General features: G+C 50.7%; 1 protein-coding gene across 2 annotated transcripts; it reads left to right on the top strand.

Annotated features, from left to right (window-relative positions):
• Window positions 1-804: 804 nt before the first annotated feature.
• Window positions 805-10,114, top strand: NR2F1 (nuclear receptor subfamily 2 group F member 1). Of its 2 annotated transcripts, none has more exons than XM_068422643.1 (3): window positions 805-1,255; window positions 4,261-4,788; window positions 9,587-10,114. In XM_068422643.1, exons 1-3 carry the CDS (start codon window positions 805-807, stop codon window positions 9,865-9,867), a joined length of 1,260 nt encoding a protein of 419 aa, XP_068278744.1. In that variant the 3' UTR covers window positions 9,868-10,114. The 2 variants fall into 2 exon arrangements, with proteins under 2 accessions (XP_068278744.1, XP_068278745.1); XM_068422644.1 differs by lacking the exon at window positions 805-1,255 and adding an exon at window positions 3,338-3,406.
• Window positions 10,115-16,520: the final 6,406 nt, after the last annotated feature.

Genomic DNA, 16,520 nt, shown 5'->3' with positions numbered 1-16,520 from the left:
TCTTCCTTCCCCTCCTCCTCCTCCTCCTCCCTCTCCTCCTCCTCCTCCTCCTCCTCCTCGGCGGCGCGGCGGCTTCCTCTATGCCTGCACATCCTCGGCGCCCGTAGCGCCCGGACCGCGTGTGCCCGTGCGTGTGTGCGTGTGCGCGAGTGGGGAGCCGTGTGCCCGGCGTGTGCCCGCGTGTCTGCTCTCTGCCTGTGCGTGTCCGGCGTGTTACTCTCCTGAATGCCTCTCCCGACAGCCTTGTTTGCCGTTTCTGATTTTGCAACTTGAAGTGGCGGCGGCGGCGGCGGCGGCGGGGGGGGGGAGAGGAGGGCGAGGAGAGGCGGCGAGAGCCGGGGAGAGCGGGAGCGGAGGGGGGAAGCGGCCAGGCGGGGGTATTTTAAAGAGGGGGGGGGGAGCGCAGGAAAGGGAAGGGAAGGAAAGGGAAAGGGAAGGGAGGAAGAGGAAAGGGGGGGAGGGAAGAAAAAAAAAAAAAACACAGAGAGAGGGAGAAAATCCTCCGTCGCCCCCTCCCCCTCCCTAAAAAAAAAAAAAAATTAGCGAGAGCGCGAGCGAGAGGAGGGGGGCTCGCGGCGGAAAATAAATAAAATAAAGAAAACGGCAGGAGCGGGTGCAGGCGGCAGCAGCGGCGGCAGCAGGGCAGCGGCGGCAGCCGGGGCGGAGGCAGGCGGCAGGCAGGCTCCCCGCGCTCCCCGCTCGCCCCCCGCGCCCGGCCCGCCGCCTCCCCCCCGCCCCCCGCCTCTCTCCCCGGCAGCCCGCAGCGAGCCGCGCCGCTCCCCAGCACTTTTTTGGGCCCGAGATATGGCAATGGTAGTTAGCAGCTGGCGAGATCCGCAGGAAGACGTGGCCGGGGGCACCCCGAGCGGCCCCAACCCCGCCGCGGCGCAGCCGGCCCGGGAGCAGCCGCCCCAGCAACAGGGGGGCTCGGCCGCCCCGCACACCCCGCAGACCCCCAGCCAGCCGGGACCCCCCTCCACGCCTGGGACGGCCGGGGACAAGGGAGCGGGCCAGCAGGGCTCGGGGCAGAGCCAGCAGCACATCGAGTGCGTGGTGTGCGGGGACAAGTCCAGCGGCAAGCACTACGGCCAGTTCACCTGCGAGGGCTGCAAAAGTTTCTTCAAGAGGAGCGTCCGCAGGAACTTAACTTACACATGCCGCGCCAACAGGAACTGTCCCATCGACCAGCACCACCGCAACCAGTGCCAGTACTGCCGCCTCAAGAAGTGCCTCAAAGTGGGCATGAGGCGGGAAGGTGAATATTTCTTCCCTACTATGCTATCGCTCCCTCTCCCGCGGCTCCCCGCAAGGCGTGCGTGTGCCAGGGCTCTCCCGTCCGTCTGTCTCTGCCTGTGCATACGCGCACACACGCGCACCTATGTGCATATACATATATATACACGCGCGCACACGCGCGGCGTGCATATATATATATATATATATTTAATTTACGGCTCTCCGTGGCGATCTAGGTGTCTCTGTATTTCCGCGCACATGTCAATCTCTCCCTCTGCCTGCACTCCATCTGGCAGCTTTGCGCCAGGTTTTGTTGTTATTGTTGGTGGTGGTTGGTGGTGTTTTCTTTTGCTTTTCGGTGTGTGCCTCCTACCCCCCTCCCGCTCCTCCCCCACCCCCTTCTCCGGCACCGCCGCGCTCTCCCCTTCCCCGCTCTCATAGTGCCGAGAATTTATTAATATTATTATTATTATTATTATTATTATTATTATTATTACGATCGCTCGCTAAATATTTATCATTTAGCCGCTATCTCCGCTCCCGCGTGTGTGCGTGTGTTTGGATGTGGTTTTGTCTATTGTTGGCATGAGACCGGGGGGGTTGGTGGGGGGAGATACATCTCTCTCCCGTACGAGATGTGCTTCCATTCAGCTTTCTTCCCACCACCACCACTACCCACCCCCCCTTTCCGCCCCATCATTTCTTTTTAAACCCGCAACACTTCCCGGTAGATCCATTTCCCGGCCTCATTTTTCCCGAAAGAAAGATGAAAGACGTGTAAGTAGGGAAGAAAAGAGTAAAGGGGGTGAAAAAGAGGAAAGGGGACGAAAAAAGAGGAAAGGAGGGGGGGGAGAAAAAAAAGAGGGGGAAATGTGCTACTGTATCTCCGCTGCCCTGTGCTTCCCAGTGCCCCGGAGCGTGCTTCTGTGCGAGATTTGGCCTTGTTTTCACTCCATGCGTTCAAAGGAAAGTTTGTGACTGAACCGGGTTTCTGTACTTCTGTCATTTCTTTCTCTTCTTTTTTTTTTTTTCTTTAGCACGCTGCTCATTTTATTTCTTCATCAAACTCCACCCTCTCCTTAAAGCCTGCATACAAATCGCCATTTATAACCTATTTACCGGTCCTCCTCATGTTAGCAGAATTCGCAGCCTGCATCTGGCAGCAGGCTCCTCACCGTTTCCAACTGCTCTGCTATTTATTTTTTTTCCCTTCTCCTTTCTAAGAGTCGCTGTGGTTTTCCTTGCGTTCAGGCTCATTCTCGCGTAGGAAGGTTTCCTGCCCTCCTTTCTCCTCGAAATGTATTTTCTCGGTTTACAGTTAAAGTTTACCCGGTGACTGTCGTTAAAGATGTCTTAGAGTCACATCGGCGAAACAGTCAATTTTGCGGAGCGGGGATTACTACTGCCTTAATTGGTTTTAAAATTATATTTTATATGTCAGAAGAAAAGGAATGAAGCTGCTCCAGATCTGAAAGAGCTCGCAAATATGACGACTTCATTGGTAGCTTCAGGGGCTGTTGGTAGGCGTCTGGGAAATAGAGGGGGGGGAAAGAAAAAAAAGGGGGGAGGTGAAAAGGAAGGAGGAGGGGAAAAAAAAAGAAGTTAGAATTGTGCTCGCAGTTAATTGAAAAATAACTGCCAAGTTTACAAGCAGATTGAAGAGGGAGAGGTGGGCTGGAGGGCAGCAGGAGAGAGGTCCGGCCCGGGAGGCGAGGAGGGCTCGGTGGGGAAGAAAAGAGAAAAGTTTAGAAAATGTGGCACGCCGGAGAGATGAGTGATGTGCGTGTGCGTGTGTGTGCCAGCCAGCGTGTGCGGGTGTGCATGTGCGTGTCTGTGTGTGCAGGCAACAAGCCTGAGTAGCCGTATCTTCCCCCTGAAGTTACCTTTGTTTACATGGCATGCGGCTGCAAACGCTGGCACTGATGGAGTGAAACACACGCACACGCACACACACACACACTAAAGAAAAAAAAAAAAAACTTTGGTCAGCTTTCGGGACTCGAGGCATGCTTACGCTCTGTGTGGAGATGGTTAATGAATCCAGTGTTTTTGCAGTTGCAAGCTTGTGCATTCACTGTGCAACGCTGACTGCAGGCTTTTGCAGTGGCAACAGCGCACCAAAGATATTAATTACACCGTCCCCTTTTTTTTCCACGAATGTTTGGCTATTGTAAGTTCGGACCTTTTTGTTTTTATTCCCCCCTTCCCTTGATAATATTTAATCTTTCTCTTCCTTTTAGCAGGGAAAACTTTGCTGGGCGGGGGAGGGGGGGGGTCCTCTATGGAAAGCTGGTTCTGTGTAATAAAGTTAGCAGTGGGGAGCTTTGGGGCTGCGACCTGTTCCAGCCTGAGGGGTAACGACGCGGTATTTTTGAAGAATACGGACGCATTTGTTTTTATGAATTGTTTTATTTTATTTTATTTTTTAAAAAGCGACACAGCAGTTCACTTGTAAATCTCAGTGCTGCCCGGGCAATCGGCTGGGATCTACAACAGAACTTGGCTATATTTTTAACAGCTGGCTGTGATTTTTAACCCCACTTTCTCACCACCCGAAGGATTTCTTTAATTTTTTTTTTTTTTACGTGCGGGGCTGCCTTTTGTTGCGAGAAGGGAGGGGGGCCTGGGGGTGGCGTGCGGATTTGTCTTGTTTGCCTTGGCTTTTTTTTTTTTTTTGTCTTTCTTTCTTTTTAATCTGTGTTTATTTTGTGTAGCTTGTCTGCATTGGGGGCGGGGTGGGGGGGGACCTGCTTGGCTGCCGCTGGGCTGGGGGCTGCTTGAGCAGGGGTCGGGGCCGGGCCGGGGCCGGGGCCGGGGCCGAGGGGGGGTGATGCAGGTCGGCCGCAGCTGCCCGGCTCCGCATGCCTCTGTCTGTCCGTGCCTGTGCGTGTGCCGGGGGCGAGTGGGGAGCGGGGGGGCGAAGAAGCCCGGCATTGTCTCCGGCTGGCTGGCAGCGCCGCCGGGGCGATGCCTGCGAGCCTCCTGGATGCACATTTCCTCTCCTTCTCTCCTTCTTTTTGTCAGCGGTTCAGCGAGGAAGGATGCCGCCCACCCAGCCCAACCCTGGCCAGTACGCCCTGACCAACGGCGACCCCCTGAACGGCCACTGCTATCTTTCGGGATACATCTCCCTGCTGCTGCGGGCCGAGCCCTACCCCACCTCCCGCTACGGCAGCCAGTGCATGCAACCCAACAACATCATGGGCATCGAGAACATCTGCGAGCTGGCCGCCCGCCTGCTCTTCAGCGCCGTCGAGTGGGCCCGCAACATCCCCTTCTTCCCCGACCTGCAGATCACCGACCAGGTGGCCTTGCTGCGGCTCACCTGGAGCGAGCTTTTCGTCCTCAACGCCGCCCAGTGCTCCATGCCCCTCCATGTGGCCCCGCTCCTGGCCGCCGCCGGCCTCCACGCCTCCCCCATGTCGGCCGACCGCGTCGTCGCCTTCATGGACCACATCCGCATCTTCCAGGAGCAGGTGGAAAAGCTGAAGGCGCTGCACGTCGATTCGGCCGAGTACAGCTGCCTGAAAGCCATCGTCCTCTTCACTTCAGGTGAGGAGGGCGGGCGGGCGGGGGAGGGGGGACAGCAGTGCAAAAAAAAACAAAAACAAAAACCTGCGAAAAAATCAGGGGGAAAAAATGAATTTATTTTTTAAGAAAAGAAGCGGAAGGCCGAGGTAGCGAAGCGCCCGAGGGGGTACGCCCCGACTCAGGGATTGACCTCCCTCTCAGCCCCACTGATGTTTGCATTTTAATCCCCCACCCTTCAAAAAAAAAAAAAAAAACTAAAAAAAAATCACATTAAGTGGAGGCGGTGGAAACATGCATGTTAACAATTTTTCCCTGTGATAGATGGTTCGAATTAACTAGCGGGAAAGTGCATTAGCATCGCCTTTGAAGTGCTCTGGTCGTAGCCTATAAGAATATAATACGTCTTCTATTATTGTAACCTGCGAGGGAGAAATTTATAAACATCAAAGGCGAACGATGTGGAGGAAATATAGGAAATGGAAACACGGCAAGATAAGAGGCCTGGCAGTGTCATTTTTAAATTATTATTCCAATTATCGCCACGATGGGGCTAATTGCCACTTTTTCTGCTTGTTTGTTTTTCCTTTTTTTTTTCCCCCACCCCCCTTTTCCCTGTCCCCTTGCTCCTCTCTTGTCCCAGTTTCTCCCCCCTTTTCCAAACCGGTCCTCCCGGTTAGCAATAACTAAACAGCTCCGATAAATCTGGCTTAAAACTAGGCCGAGGCAAAATTAAAAGCATTCCTGAACAAAGATGGCAAATCGTTCAAAGGCCTTGTTTAACAGTAAGCACTTCATAATCCATCAATATTTGTTGCCTTTCATGCATGAAAAATAGTATTTACATTGTATTAAAATGACTCCCAAATTTGCACAATATTGTAACGTAGCAAATGCAGTATTAATATCGATTTGAACATCAGATAATTTATTTAGACAGGAGTATCTAATTTGTATGCAGGGTGGTCGGAGACATGTACTGTGACTGCCCCCTTTTACTTCCAGTGCAAATGCAGTCTCGCAGCGTTGGAGGGAATATTTCTTTGCAAAGGATAAAGCGCAGATCTTAAAACAAACGGAAGATTTACTGAATAGCCAGCTCGACATTTTAATGTGCTTTATCTTAATAAGTCTTCTTGATGGAAACATGTTTTTCACAAGTGACAAAGAGACCTGACGGCATTTGTCAGGCTGGTTTAACCCCGCAGCCGGCCTGCAGACTGGCAGGCTTCCCCTTCCCATCCATTTCAGAGTGCTCATCCACACACAGGGACATTCGGAGAGAAACCAGCTTTTTAAAAATTATTATTGCTATTATTATTATTTTGCCAGACCCAACTTTGAGAGCTCCTTTCCAAGCAGAGCGAGGCTGGCCTCTGCCTCGGCCCTTCTGCCTTGCCACAGGCCCCAGGAAGGCGATTGCCCCGTATGGGGACATATTGGGGGGGGGGGGGGGTATTTTTTTTTTAAATCTCTCTTTCTTTTCTTCCCTCCCCTCTCTTCTCCCCCCTTTACCTTCCCCAAACGATCGGCCTTGCCTAGAAACACGGTTAGTGGCTTTAGAGGAGCCCTTCATTTACACATATTAGGAACAAATGTCATAACTGAATGCTTGCGAGGGGAGAAGACCCTTCCCACAACGGAGCAGAGCATGAATGGGGTTCAGGAAAGGAGCAATAATATTATTTTGGAGCAGGATCGCACGGGGCATCTCAGAATATGGAAATACAGCTGTCAAGAGTAATCTACCCCTTACCCCCATCCACACATTTCCACTTTTCACTAAACTTGTTTTGATTGCTTAGCCAGAGGGGAATTCATGGGAAGCCTTTCTCAAAGTCATCCAACTTTTAAACAAACTTTGACTGATGGAAAAGACATTTTTAAGCATATTGTCCTAAGTCCCTTGCTAAGGACTAAGTATTTAAAGCTGGCATGGGTTTCTCCTCTTGTGGTTTTTACTTTGGGGCTCCGGATAGCATGCATTTAATCCGTAAAATTCTGGACAGCATCCAACGACTGGGTCGTGACCCAAAACCTGCTCCTTTCTTGCCTCCTTTTTTTTTTTCTTCCTTTTTTTTTTTCTTCCCCCAAACTTTAGAGTTATTAATTCCTGCAGCTACCTTTTCCTCGTCATAAATAAACGTTTCCAGGAAGGGACCATGCCAGATAACATAAATCCAATAAATCTATTTGCAGCGCAATAAGAACTTTGATTTCTAGTTAGATGCCAGCTGATTACATCTATATTTTCTGAACACTAAACTCTTCTGAACGCGTAACATGAAATACGTTCCCGCCACTACAAAGGGGAAGGCTGGAGTGTGCTGAACAGTAATGGTTATTTATTTACATAATTTCTTTTCCATAGACTGCAGGAAGAAATATAGAGCTTTCCCTTATTGACACACTGCCATATAAAAAAGTGAGGCACACATAGGATTTTCACATTAGCCCACTTTCTGAGAAGGAATAATAATTCACCTCCAGTAAACACGGATTGCATTATTTCTCCCACGGATTGCACCTCTCTGGACTCTATAATCTAATCGAGCCGTGCATCCTTTAATTATTATTATTTTTTAATCCCGTTCTGAGGGGAGAGTTAAGCCTTCCTGCCCGCCACCTTTAAGGATGTGGAATAAAACCCGAGTCAAGGCGTATGCCAGACCATTTAAAATAATTAAACCTCAATAGATATTACCGGCATGAGAAAATCCTGAGTGTTGGGAGGTCGAAGACAAAACCCAAGGAGTATTTTTCTAACCCCCCCTGCCCTTCCCTCCTCCCTAGGCTGCCACCCTTCTAGCAAGCAACTTCCCTGTCCACATTGTCCGGTGACCTTGCAGTTATAGGTGCACTTATCATAAATATCTGATAAATATTTCACTAACCTGAAGGGAACGACATATGGGGCATAAAGAAAAAAAGCCCTGCTAGGGTGTCAGTAAGACCCTTTCATATTGCATTGTTTGGAAGTTGAATAGGATCCTAATGCATAATGGGCAGATAATGCATGTAAAAAAAGCGAGATATATGTAAATATGGAGTGTGATTTGTGGCAATCAGCGTATGAACAGGCCCGTGGTTTTGGTATATATCGCAAATAAGAACAGGCCCGAGCTTTTGATAGGTATGTATGTTGCAGCCTGGTGCTTTAGATGTTACAAAATATCGTTGCATTAAAGGTACGGTGTGGATTAGCAGGGCAGCCTGGCTCAGATAATTGTATATCTGAGGGATGCCAAGTCCGCAGCTCGGGTCAAAGGTTCTCCTCCTCAGAAGTTCCTGAATTATGGCTTGTTCTATTTGTATTTTTGCTCGAGGCCATGGTATTGTAGATGAAGGTGTTCAGAAATCTTTGTAAAGCCAGTTCTTGATATGGGAAGACTCAAACTTCAAAAATGCAGTTACGACAGAATTTTTTTTTTTCGGCTTTGAATAATTTGTTGTGTCTTTCCAGGGTCATAATTCTACATTCACAATTTTGTAATGTCCTTTTGGGGACCATTAACATGCATTAATTCATATACAGATCTGTATATTAGCAAAGTCTGGCTTTGATCTGTGTTAAACCGCACTGCCAGCTGACTGCCTCCCTCTGATCCTGATGTTTTCCTTTTTAAAATATTTATTATTAATCTCCGAAACAATGTGGATGGTTTCCACCATCCGGGCATACCCACCACTTTTCCACCGCTGTCGTTCCCTCCACAAGTCCCTCAACAAGCGGCCGGTGCACAATTATCGCCTGTTTTGGGTGATGTGTTCACAGGGATAGGGTGTGCACGCGTGTGTGAACGCATCTATACATTTCTGCCTGTATTACGCTCGCGCATACACACCGAATAAGGTGTATAGGTACAGATGCGTGGATGCGAAGGGTTTCTGCTCTCGGGTTTGTATGCGTTTGCCCAGGTTGTATCGTTCTGCAAGGTGCCAGGGGTATGTTTCTGGCCGCATACGTGCCATAGGGACCTATGGGGGGGGGTCCCTCAGGCCACATTTAGGCAAGGCTCACCCGCTGCAGCCGTCCCCAGCTTTGTGTCTGAGAGCTGCAGACGCCGGCTCACCGCAAGCCCGCACTAACCCCGCCGTTTTCCGCCGCATTTCTCGCACAACCCTCCAAGAAGTGGCCACTTTGCCATCGCTGGTGGCGGGGCAGGGACAGAGGGAACCCCCCTTTCTCCCCGGCACCCCCCGGCCGGCTCCCTGCCAGCCGCTGCAGGTCCCAGCCGCTGTCTCCCTCTGATGTGCAGCCATGTCAACAAACTCCCCCTGCCTCCCTCTGCCCGTGCGCGCCTCCGCTTTTTATCCTTTTTTATTATTATTATTTTCCCCAATACCTCCCTTTTTCTCCTCCTCCTCGGTGTTATTTAACGGGGGCTGGTCCCGCTTCCCAGCAGCCCGGTGAAGGCCTCCCTGGGGCCGGAACCGCGCTCGCCGGCGCAGAGTGGCCGGGGATGGAGGGGGGGTGATGGGGACGCCGAGGGGGGTGTGAGCACCCCAGCGCATCATCCCCGTGAGAGATACCCACGGGGGCGGCGAGGCGCGGACAGGCCGCGTTATTTATTCGGCGGTGCGGTGGGGCGGTGCGGGATGACATGGGATAGGGTGGGGTGGCATGGGATGGGGGGGGGTGGGATGCGGTGGGATGGGGGGGTGCACCTTTGGGGGTGCCCCCCCATCCCGGCGGCGTTTCCCCGTGCGCTTTCCCGCCACTAACCATCTCCTCCTCTTCTTTCCTCCTCCTCCTCCTCCTCCTCTCTCCCCCGCCGCCGCCGTTCCGCGGCTGCCTCCGCGGGCGCGGTGCGGCGGGCAGACGCCTGCGGCCTGTCGGATGCTGCCCACATCGAGAGCCTGCAGGAGAAGTCCCAGTGCGCGCTGGAGGAGTACGTGCGGAGCCAGTACCCCAACCAACCCAGCCGCTTCGGGAAGCTGCTTCTGCGGCTGCCCTCCCTCCGCACCGTCTCGTCCTCCGTCATCGAGCAGCTCTTCTTCGTCCGCTTGGTAGGTAAAACCCCCATCGAGACCCTCATCAGGGATATGCTACTGTCGGGGAGCAGCTTCAACTGGCCTTACATGTCCATCCAGTGCTCCTAGAGCCCGACCCGCACCCCCGGCGGAGAGGCGGCGGAGCGGCGGAGGCGGGAGCGATCGCACCGAGGGGCAGTCGGGGTGCGGGAGGGGGGAGCCCGGGAGGCGGACACTGAACAAAAGAAAGGGCCGAGGAGGAGCAGAGGTGTGGCCGTGGTGTGGTGGGGAGAAGGACGGACCTCGCGTCCGTGGAGGTTGTGGCGGTTCGCGGTTTTTTTGGCCTTTTCTGTTTTTGTTTTTTTTTTTCCGGAGAGGAGGACAAGAAAATAATAATAATAATAAAAGAGACAAAAAAGCAAAAAAAAAATAAAAAAAAATTAAAAAACACAAAAAAAATATGAGTATTGAGGGGATATTAATCAAACCTGAAGGGGATACTGGATCTTCCAGGATTTATTGTGGACTGTTGTTGATATATGCTGTACAGTAACAAAAACAAAACGCGTTGAAACTGAACTGAACCTTGTGTAGAAAGAAAAAAAAAAACAAAACCAAGCAAACAAACAAACAAACAAACAAAAAGATTCCACGCGCAAACACTTACCACGAGCATTGTTACTCATTTTGTAAAATATTAGTCTTTATTTTCATTTTTTGTAAAACTTAAAACATCGTATGCGCATAAAGGAAAAAAAAAAAGGAACGAGAATTAGGGGAAAATAACATTTTCCAAATAATTATAAAAAAAAATTGTCCTGTGTCTATGTATCTATATCTGTTTTGTATTTTTTTCTGGTTCCAAACCAGGTTTCCTGTGATTCTATACTAATAATTTTTGATATAACCCTTTGCTTCTTATAATGAGTGCGATATATGTTGTCGAAGCTGTTCTTCAAGAATTAAAATTGAAGTGAGAATTTAAACAAAAATAAAAGAATTTAGCAAAAAAACCCAACCTATCACCCCACAACCCATGAGTCTTGTTGCTTGAAACATGCCAACAGTTCACCAAAAAAAAAAACAAACCTACAACAAAGAAATAAAACAACAAAAAAAAATAGCTCCCTGGATTTTTTAACTCCTGTACTGGTGTTAAAAGGGAGAACTTTAAAAATATTTGTGAGGGGTAACGAAGCTGTGTAAACCACATGGTGTTCCAAAACTGACTTGACCGTGTAAGTTTAGGGCTGAGCTGTCAAGGCCTAGGAAGAGGGAGCGGGATGCATGGCGTGATGCCGTAGGTGACCTCACCTCGCTGGGACCACAAGGCAGGCTCTCCACCAAGGCTGATGGGCCCTTCACCCTGGCCTACCCCTTTTTTTGAAACACTTTTCCCCATCGGCTGGAGTTTCTGCTTGGTTCACACCTTGCTGCTTGCTCTTAGACACCGTGGGCATGGATTGAAGTCACCGTATGCCACCATCGCTGTGCGTGCAGCGAGAGGCATGCTGTCTCCATGACTCCTGCTTGTTGCAGGCATGGTGGCTTCCTGCTTTTAGGGGCTTAGGGTGGGGGTTTTTTTGCTTCTTTTTCTCTTCTTTTACACCCCAAGGATTCGCAGACCCTGGTGTGTGCTCCAGCATGCACGCCTTGTGCTCGCTGTCAGATGAAACACCCCTCTCGCTGTTTCTCCAGACTCCAGTCACTGTGCATAGAGGGTATTCCCAACCCATTAATATAGAAATCCAACTGGATGCTTGCTCGTTGGGTGGTGAGCCGGCACCTTTCGTGTGTGCTTGTGTGCCACAGCCACGCATAAAACACGGGCCGTGGGCCCCCACACCATGGCGGCCCACCGCAGGGGCCCGAGCTCTGTGCCAAAAGCCCTGCTGCCTTTCAGCTTGTCCTTTTTTTCGCAAAGAAAATTTAAAATCGTTTCTGTAATGGAGCTCCTTTGAAGGTAAAGGCTTCACAATGCTTCTAGCTGGTGGTGCAGATCTCTGTAACAGCTTTCAGTGCATTAATGTTTTATAGGATCTGAGACAGAGCTGTAAGAACACATACTACCAAGGGAGCTCTTTCTTAACGTATTAATAAAGCTGGATCTTTAAAAATAACATTCCCCCCCCTCACGCAGACAGCTCCCGTGCCCTCCAAACAAGCCCGGATGAGGCAGGCTTTTCAGTTTGTGGAGTCATGGGCAATGTTTTCCTTTTAATTTGCTGTCCTCCATACTCTCCTTCTCTCCCTCTCTCTCTCCCCCTCTCTCTCTTTTTTTTTTTTTTTTGCATTAACAAGATCCTTCAATCCAACCGCTTGGGGTTTTTAATATTCTAGGCGCAGCAGATCCGAGGCGAGAGCGGCTCTATACAGTAGGTACTTATAGCTGGATAATCAACATTGCGGGCAGATCCTCTATGGGGGTAGAGCCCGTTTCAGGATGGAGAAGCGGCCTGTATTCATGGGTGCTGTGTGGGGGGAATGGACGATTTCAGACCCTGGGCACACGAGGACGGGAATTAGACAGACAGACAGACGGACAGCCTCCCTTTTCTCACTCGCATGGATGTTGCACGGGCAACAGCTTTGTTCCAGGCCCTGGTCACCTTCTCCAGGCAGAGGTGGTCCAGCAGCCCCTCCGGGATGCCAGTGGGGAGCGAGGGGGGATGCTCAGCCCCTGAAGGTGCTGAAAGCTGCTCTTCAGCATTTGCTTTTGGGTGGGATCGGTTACTGGGGACCCAGCTGGATTATCAGTTAAAAGCAGAAAAAAAAAAAAAAACCCAAAAAACCGAAACAAACAAACAAAAACAAAAAACAACAACAAAAAAGACACAAAACAACAAAAAAACCCCCAATAAAACAGAAAAAAAAACACAACAAAAAAATAAACCAAACAAATGGGGATATCGGAAGAGAAAGACAGGTCTCAGTTTCTTCCAATGAGATGTAAATATATTCATTACAGTGTTATCCCACTGATGAAAACAGATAAACTTTTTCGTAGGTCAGAAACGTATTTTTCAATTAATTTTCATATTTATGAATAATAATAACCCACGGATTGCCAAGAAACTTGCAGGTGTAGAGAAGGTGTACGAGATGCACTTATTTCCATGTATGTGCCTAGAAAGAAGTGTTTCAATCCCTTATTAAACTTTGCTTATAAGACGGTACCGTGTTCTGAAGTGTTAACTACCCAGCCTGCGTTGTCTTGGTGGATGTTTTCCTTTGCCCACGCTCCAGCCTCTCGGGAATTCATACGGCGGCTAAAAATATTGTATGATCGCGTCACCCAGCGCTATTTGCTGGAAAAAAAAAAAAGAGAGAGAGGAAAAAAAAGGAAAAAAAAATAATATGTGAATGTGAAGAAGGGCCGGGGTCCCTCTGCAAGTTTCTGCTGACTTGTTCGTAACCTACAATATACTGCTTTAAAACCAACTCCAGCTACGTTGCCTTGTTGTCGCCGGGGGCCCGGGCGCTGCCCCGGGGGCTCCGCGGCCTCCCAGGCTCCGCAGGGGGTGCTCGGCAGGGCCGCCCTCCTCCATCCCTCCACCCTTCCCTGCTGCGCAGCGCTCCGCGGCCCCTCCGCACTTACCAACCGCTGCGGCAGCGCTTCAAGGGGGCGAGGGGGGGAAGGGGGAGTGGGATTGGGGGGGGTGGCGACCCTCCCACCCCTGCCCCGAGCAGCGGACCCGCTCAGGGCACGGCGGGTACAAAGGGCCCCCCCACCTCTTAGCTCCTCGCTAACTAGCTTGCCTCCTCCCACCGCCCAATTAGGCCTTTTCTATATATTCAATCGAATAAATATTTGGAAATGCTGCTAAGTGGTAGGTTGAACCCCAACTGAGGCGGGGAGGGAGGGTGCCGCGGTGGCAGGGGCAGCGCCGGGGCTGAGGTCGTGTGTGTCCCCCCCACCTCCTCCGGCTGCCCGGCGAGGGGAAGGGACTGCGGCTGCCCCTTTCCAGGGGCTTCTTGGCATCACTCCACCTCCCCTCGGTGTGGGGCACAGTTTGGGATGCTCGACCTCCATCCACCCCCTTCACCTCCGGGGGAGAGGGCGATGACCCCACTCCAGGGGTGGAGGAGAAATGGTAACCCCCGACTTTCCCCGGACCCCTCGAAACTGGGTGGAATTGGGGGGGCGTGGGAATTGGACTCCATCGCGAGTGGCCTCTCCCACCGCCACCGCTGAATGTGGAGAGTCAGGATGCAAAAGGCTGTTTCCCTGAGAGGTGCGTGGAGGGTCTCGCGTGGAAAGCTCTTTCCCGGGGTAACTGCAAGCGGCAGCAGAAGTCACCAAAAAAAAAGTGAATTCTGCGTTGCTTCAGGGCCGGGAAACTGTTTGGCTCCCCACACAAAGAGAGAAATGTATTTTATCTGTCGGGAAGGGCTTAGTAGACCTTACAGGGTTTTTTTATTTTATCGTTTTATTTTATTTTTAAATTACCTATGGGGTATGGCAGCCAGGCGTACCCTTCCCAACTGACCTGACCCGCTGCTGAGGGATGCGCAGGCAGCTCAGGCAGCGCATGCAGGGACGGTGGCCACGGCTGGCCGGGACGGACCCTCCGGCGGACGGACAGAGGGACGGAAGGTGGGGTGGGGGAGTCAGGGCTTGCTGCGATCGCCCCTCCAGCAGTGTAGGGTGCGGAGCCGTTCACAGGCGATGTCTGCATGTGCGCGGCTGTTACAGACACTGACGACGTCCTTCCTCCGGTTTCATGGGGCATTTAGACTGTGCAAAGGGTTAGTTTTTAAGTCTTGAAAGAGCGAGTTTGAGGGGTTCTTACCTTTTCTTTTTTTTTTTTTTTTTTGGACACGTATCTTTATCTGCCTGCTCTCTGCTTTACTGGGAGAGGCAGGAATATGTCCCCTCGCCCTTCCCCACTTTCCTTCCCGTTTCTTTACATCTTGGGGCTAATTTCAGAAACGGCGTGACTTCCACGAAACATGCCTATATATTTGTTTTAAAAGGTTCCCTTTCTAATCGACTTCACAGTCACCGACTTTAACGTGAGATTTTTTTTGTTTTTTCAGACACCCTCCCGTTTTTAATCCCCAGTGGGTCGGAGCGGCTGGCTATGAGTGTTCCACAGACGTTCCGGAGCGCAGTGTAAATGACAAATAAACACATTTCACAAGCCACAACTCTCGGCTGCCATGGGCAGACCCACGGCCCCACTTGCCCGGGTACCTTGCAAACCTGCGCTGGTGAGGTGGGGGATCCCTCCTACCAGAATGTGTTTTCGAGGGGAAAATAATTTTTAAAAAAGAGAGAAGGAAGGAAGGGGGAAGATAAATTAAAAAGGTTAAAAAAAAAGGGAAAAGAAAAAGAGGGGAAAAAGTAGAGGATGTGAGGGAGGGGGAAGATCTGAGAGCACAAGTGGAAACTAATAAAACTCTTGTTAAAGTGCTTGCTCAGGATCCATGGCGTCATCAGGTCTTTTACTTAGGAAGCCAAAGAGTTTTATTCCTAAATGAGTTAAAGAGCCATTTACCTCTGTCGTGTTCTATTCATCAAGCCACAAGTCGAGAGTCCCTAACATGGAACTATTTGTTTGCTTACACAACCAGCTGGGTGCAATTTCACGTCTGAGATATCTATCTGAAAGCGCCTCTCATTTATTATCCTTACTTGTCAGCGAATCCATTTTCCAACTTTTTTTCCCCCACCCCCCCTTCCCTCCTTCTTCATTCATTGAAGACTCTGGGTTTAAGCGCTCCCTTAAATATTTCTGCACCTACCCCTTCTCCCCTCCATTCACCTTCAGCGCAGAACAGCCGGGGAATAAGGCTGAAGCTGCAGACGTGGGAAAGGCGACCACTGCCCAAGGTGACTCCTTTATCACAGCTCCTGCCCCTCTCTCCCTCCCTCTCCCTTCCTCCCAAGGCCTGTCTGACAGTATTTTGGGGTTCCTCCCCCCACCCCTTTCTTTTTTAAGTGGAGGCATCCCCGCCGGACATTTTCGCACGGCTGCAAGGCGCAAGGTGCAGCCACCTGAAAAATAAAATTACATTATCCAGCTGTCGGGAAGGGTCGGAGACCCCTCGCCTGACACTTTCGGGGCTGTAGGGAGTGGGGGGGGAGCAGGTTGCCCTCGCCGGCCCGATTTTGGTAGTCACTGGGGTGCGAGGGCTTGTGTGCGGAGGGTGGTGGTAGCCGCATTCGGATGAAGGCTTGAGGAGGGATGTCAGGAGCTCTTCTCCCACCCCCACGTGGCTTCCACTAGAAATACAAAGACACGACGTGAAACGGGCCCGATCGGGTTGTAAATGTAATTGCGAGGAAAGAAAACCATTAACAAAAGGGACAGTGGGAAATTGTATCTCCCCTCCCTTCCCTTACCCTCAATTTTGAAAAATCAGGATAATGTGAGTAGTGTTTCAAAGCAGGACCGTCTGGCTGACAAGAGACTCACTGTTAGTAATCTCAATGATGGCTGTATAATAGTGTATATACATCTCCTTGTCTGCAGAACCCTCCATCAAGCTTAAAGCAATGGATCAAATCCAAAACTACAGGGTATAAAACATCCCCAGTTGTTTAAAAAAAAAAAAAAAAAAAAAAGGGAAAGGGAGAAAGGATGGGGAAGTGCGAAGTGCGGGGGGGAGGCTCCTTGGAGGAGCAGCGGGCTGGTGGCTGTAAGCTATCCTATTGTGTTGATTTAGGAAGACATTTGCTGTATATAACGTTTAAGGCTTGGTTGTATCATTGCCCGGCCGAATAAATAAAGCACCGGCCGAAGCGTGGGATCACGATCGATCCCTGGGAGGAGTGA

This window comes from Nyctibius grandis, chromosome Z (genome assembly GCF_013368605.1).
Source record: "Nyctibius grandis isolate bNycGra1 chromosome Z, bNycGra1.pri, whole genome shotgun sequence".
Lineage (NCBI taxonomy): Eukaryota > Metazoa > Chordata > Aves > Nyctibiiformes > Nyctibiidae > Nyctibius > Nyctibius grandis.
The sequence above is the reverse complement of the archived record's forward strand: the minus strand, read 5'-3'. Positions and strand labels throughout refer to the sequence as shown.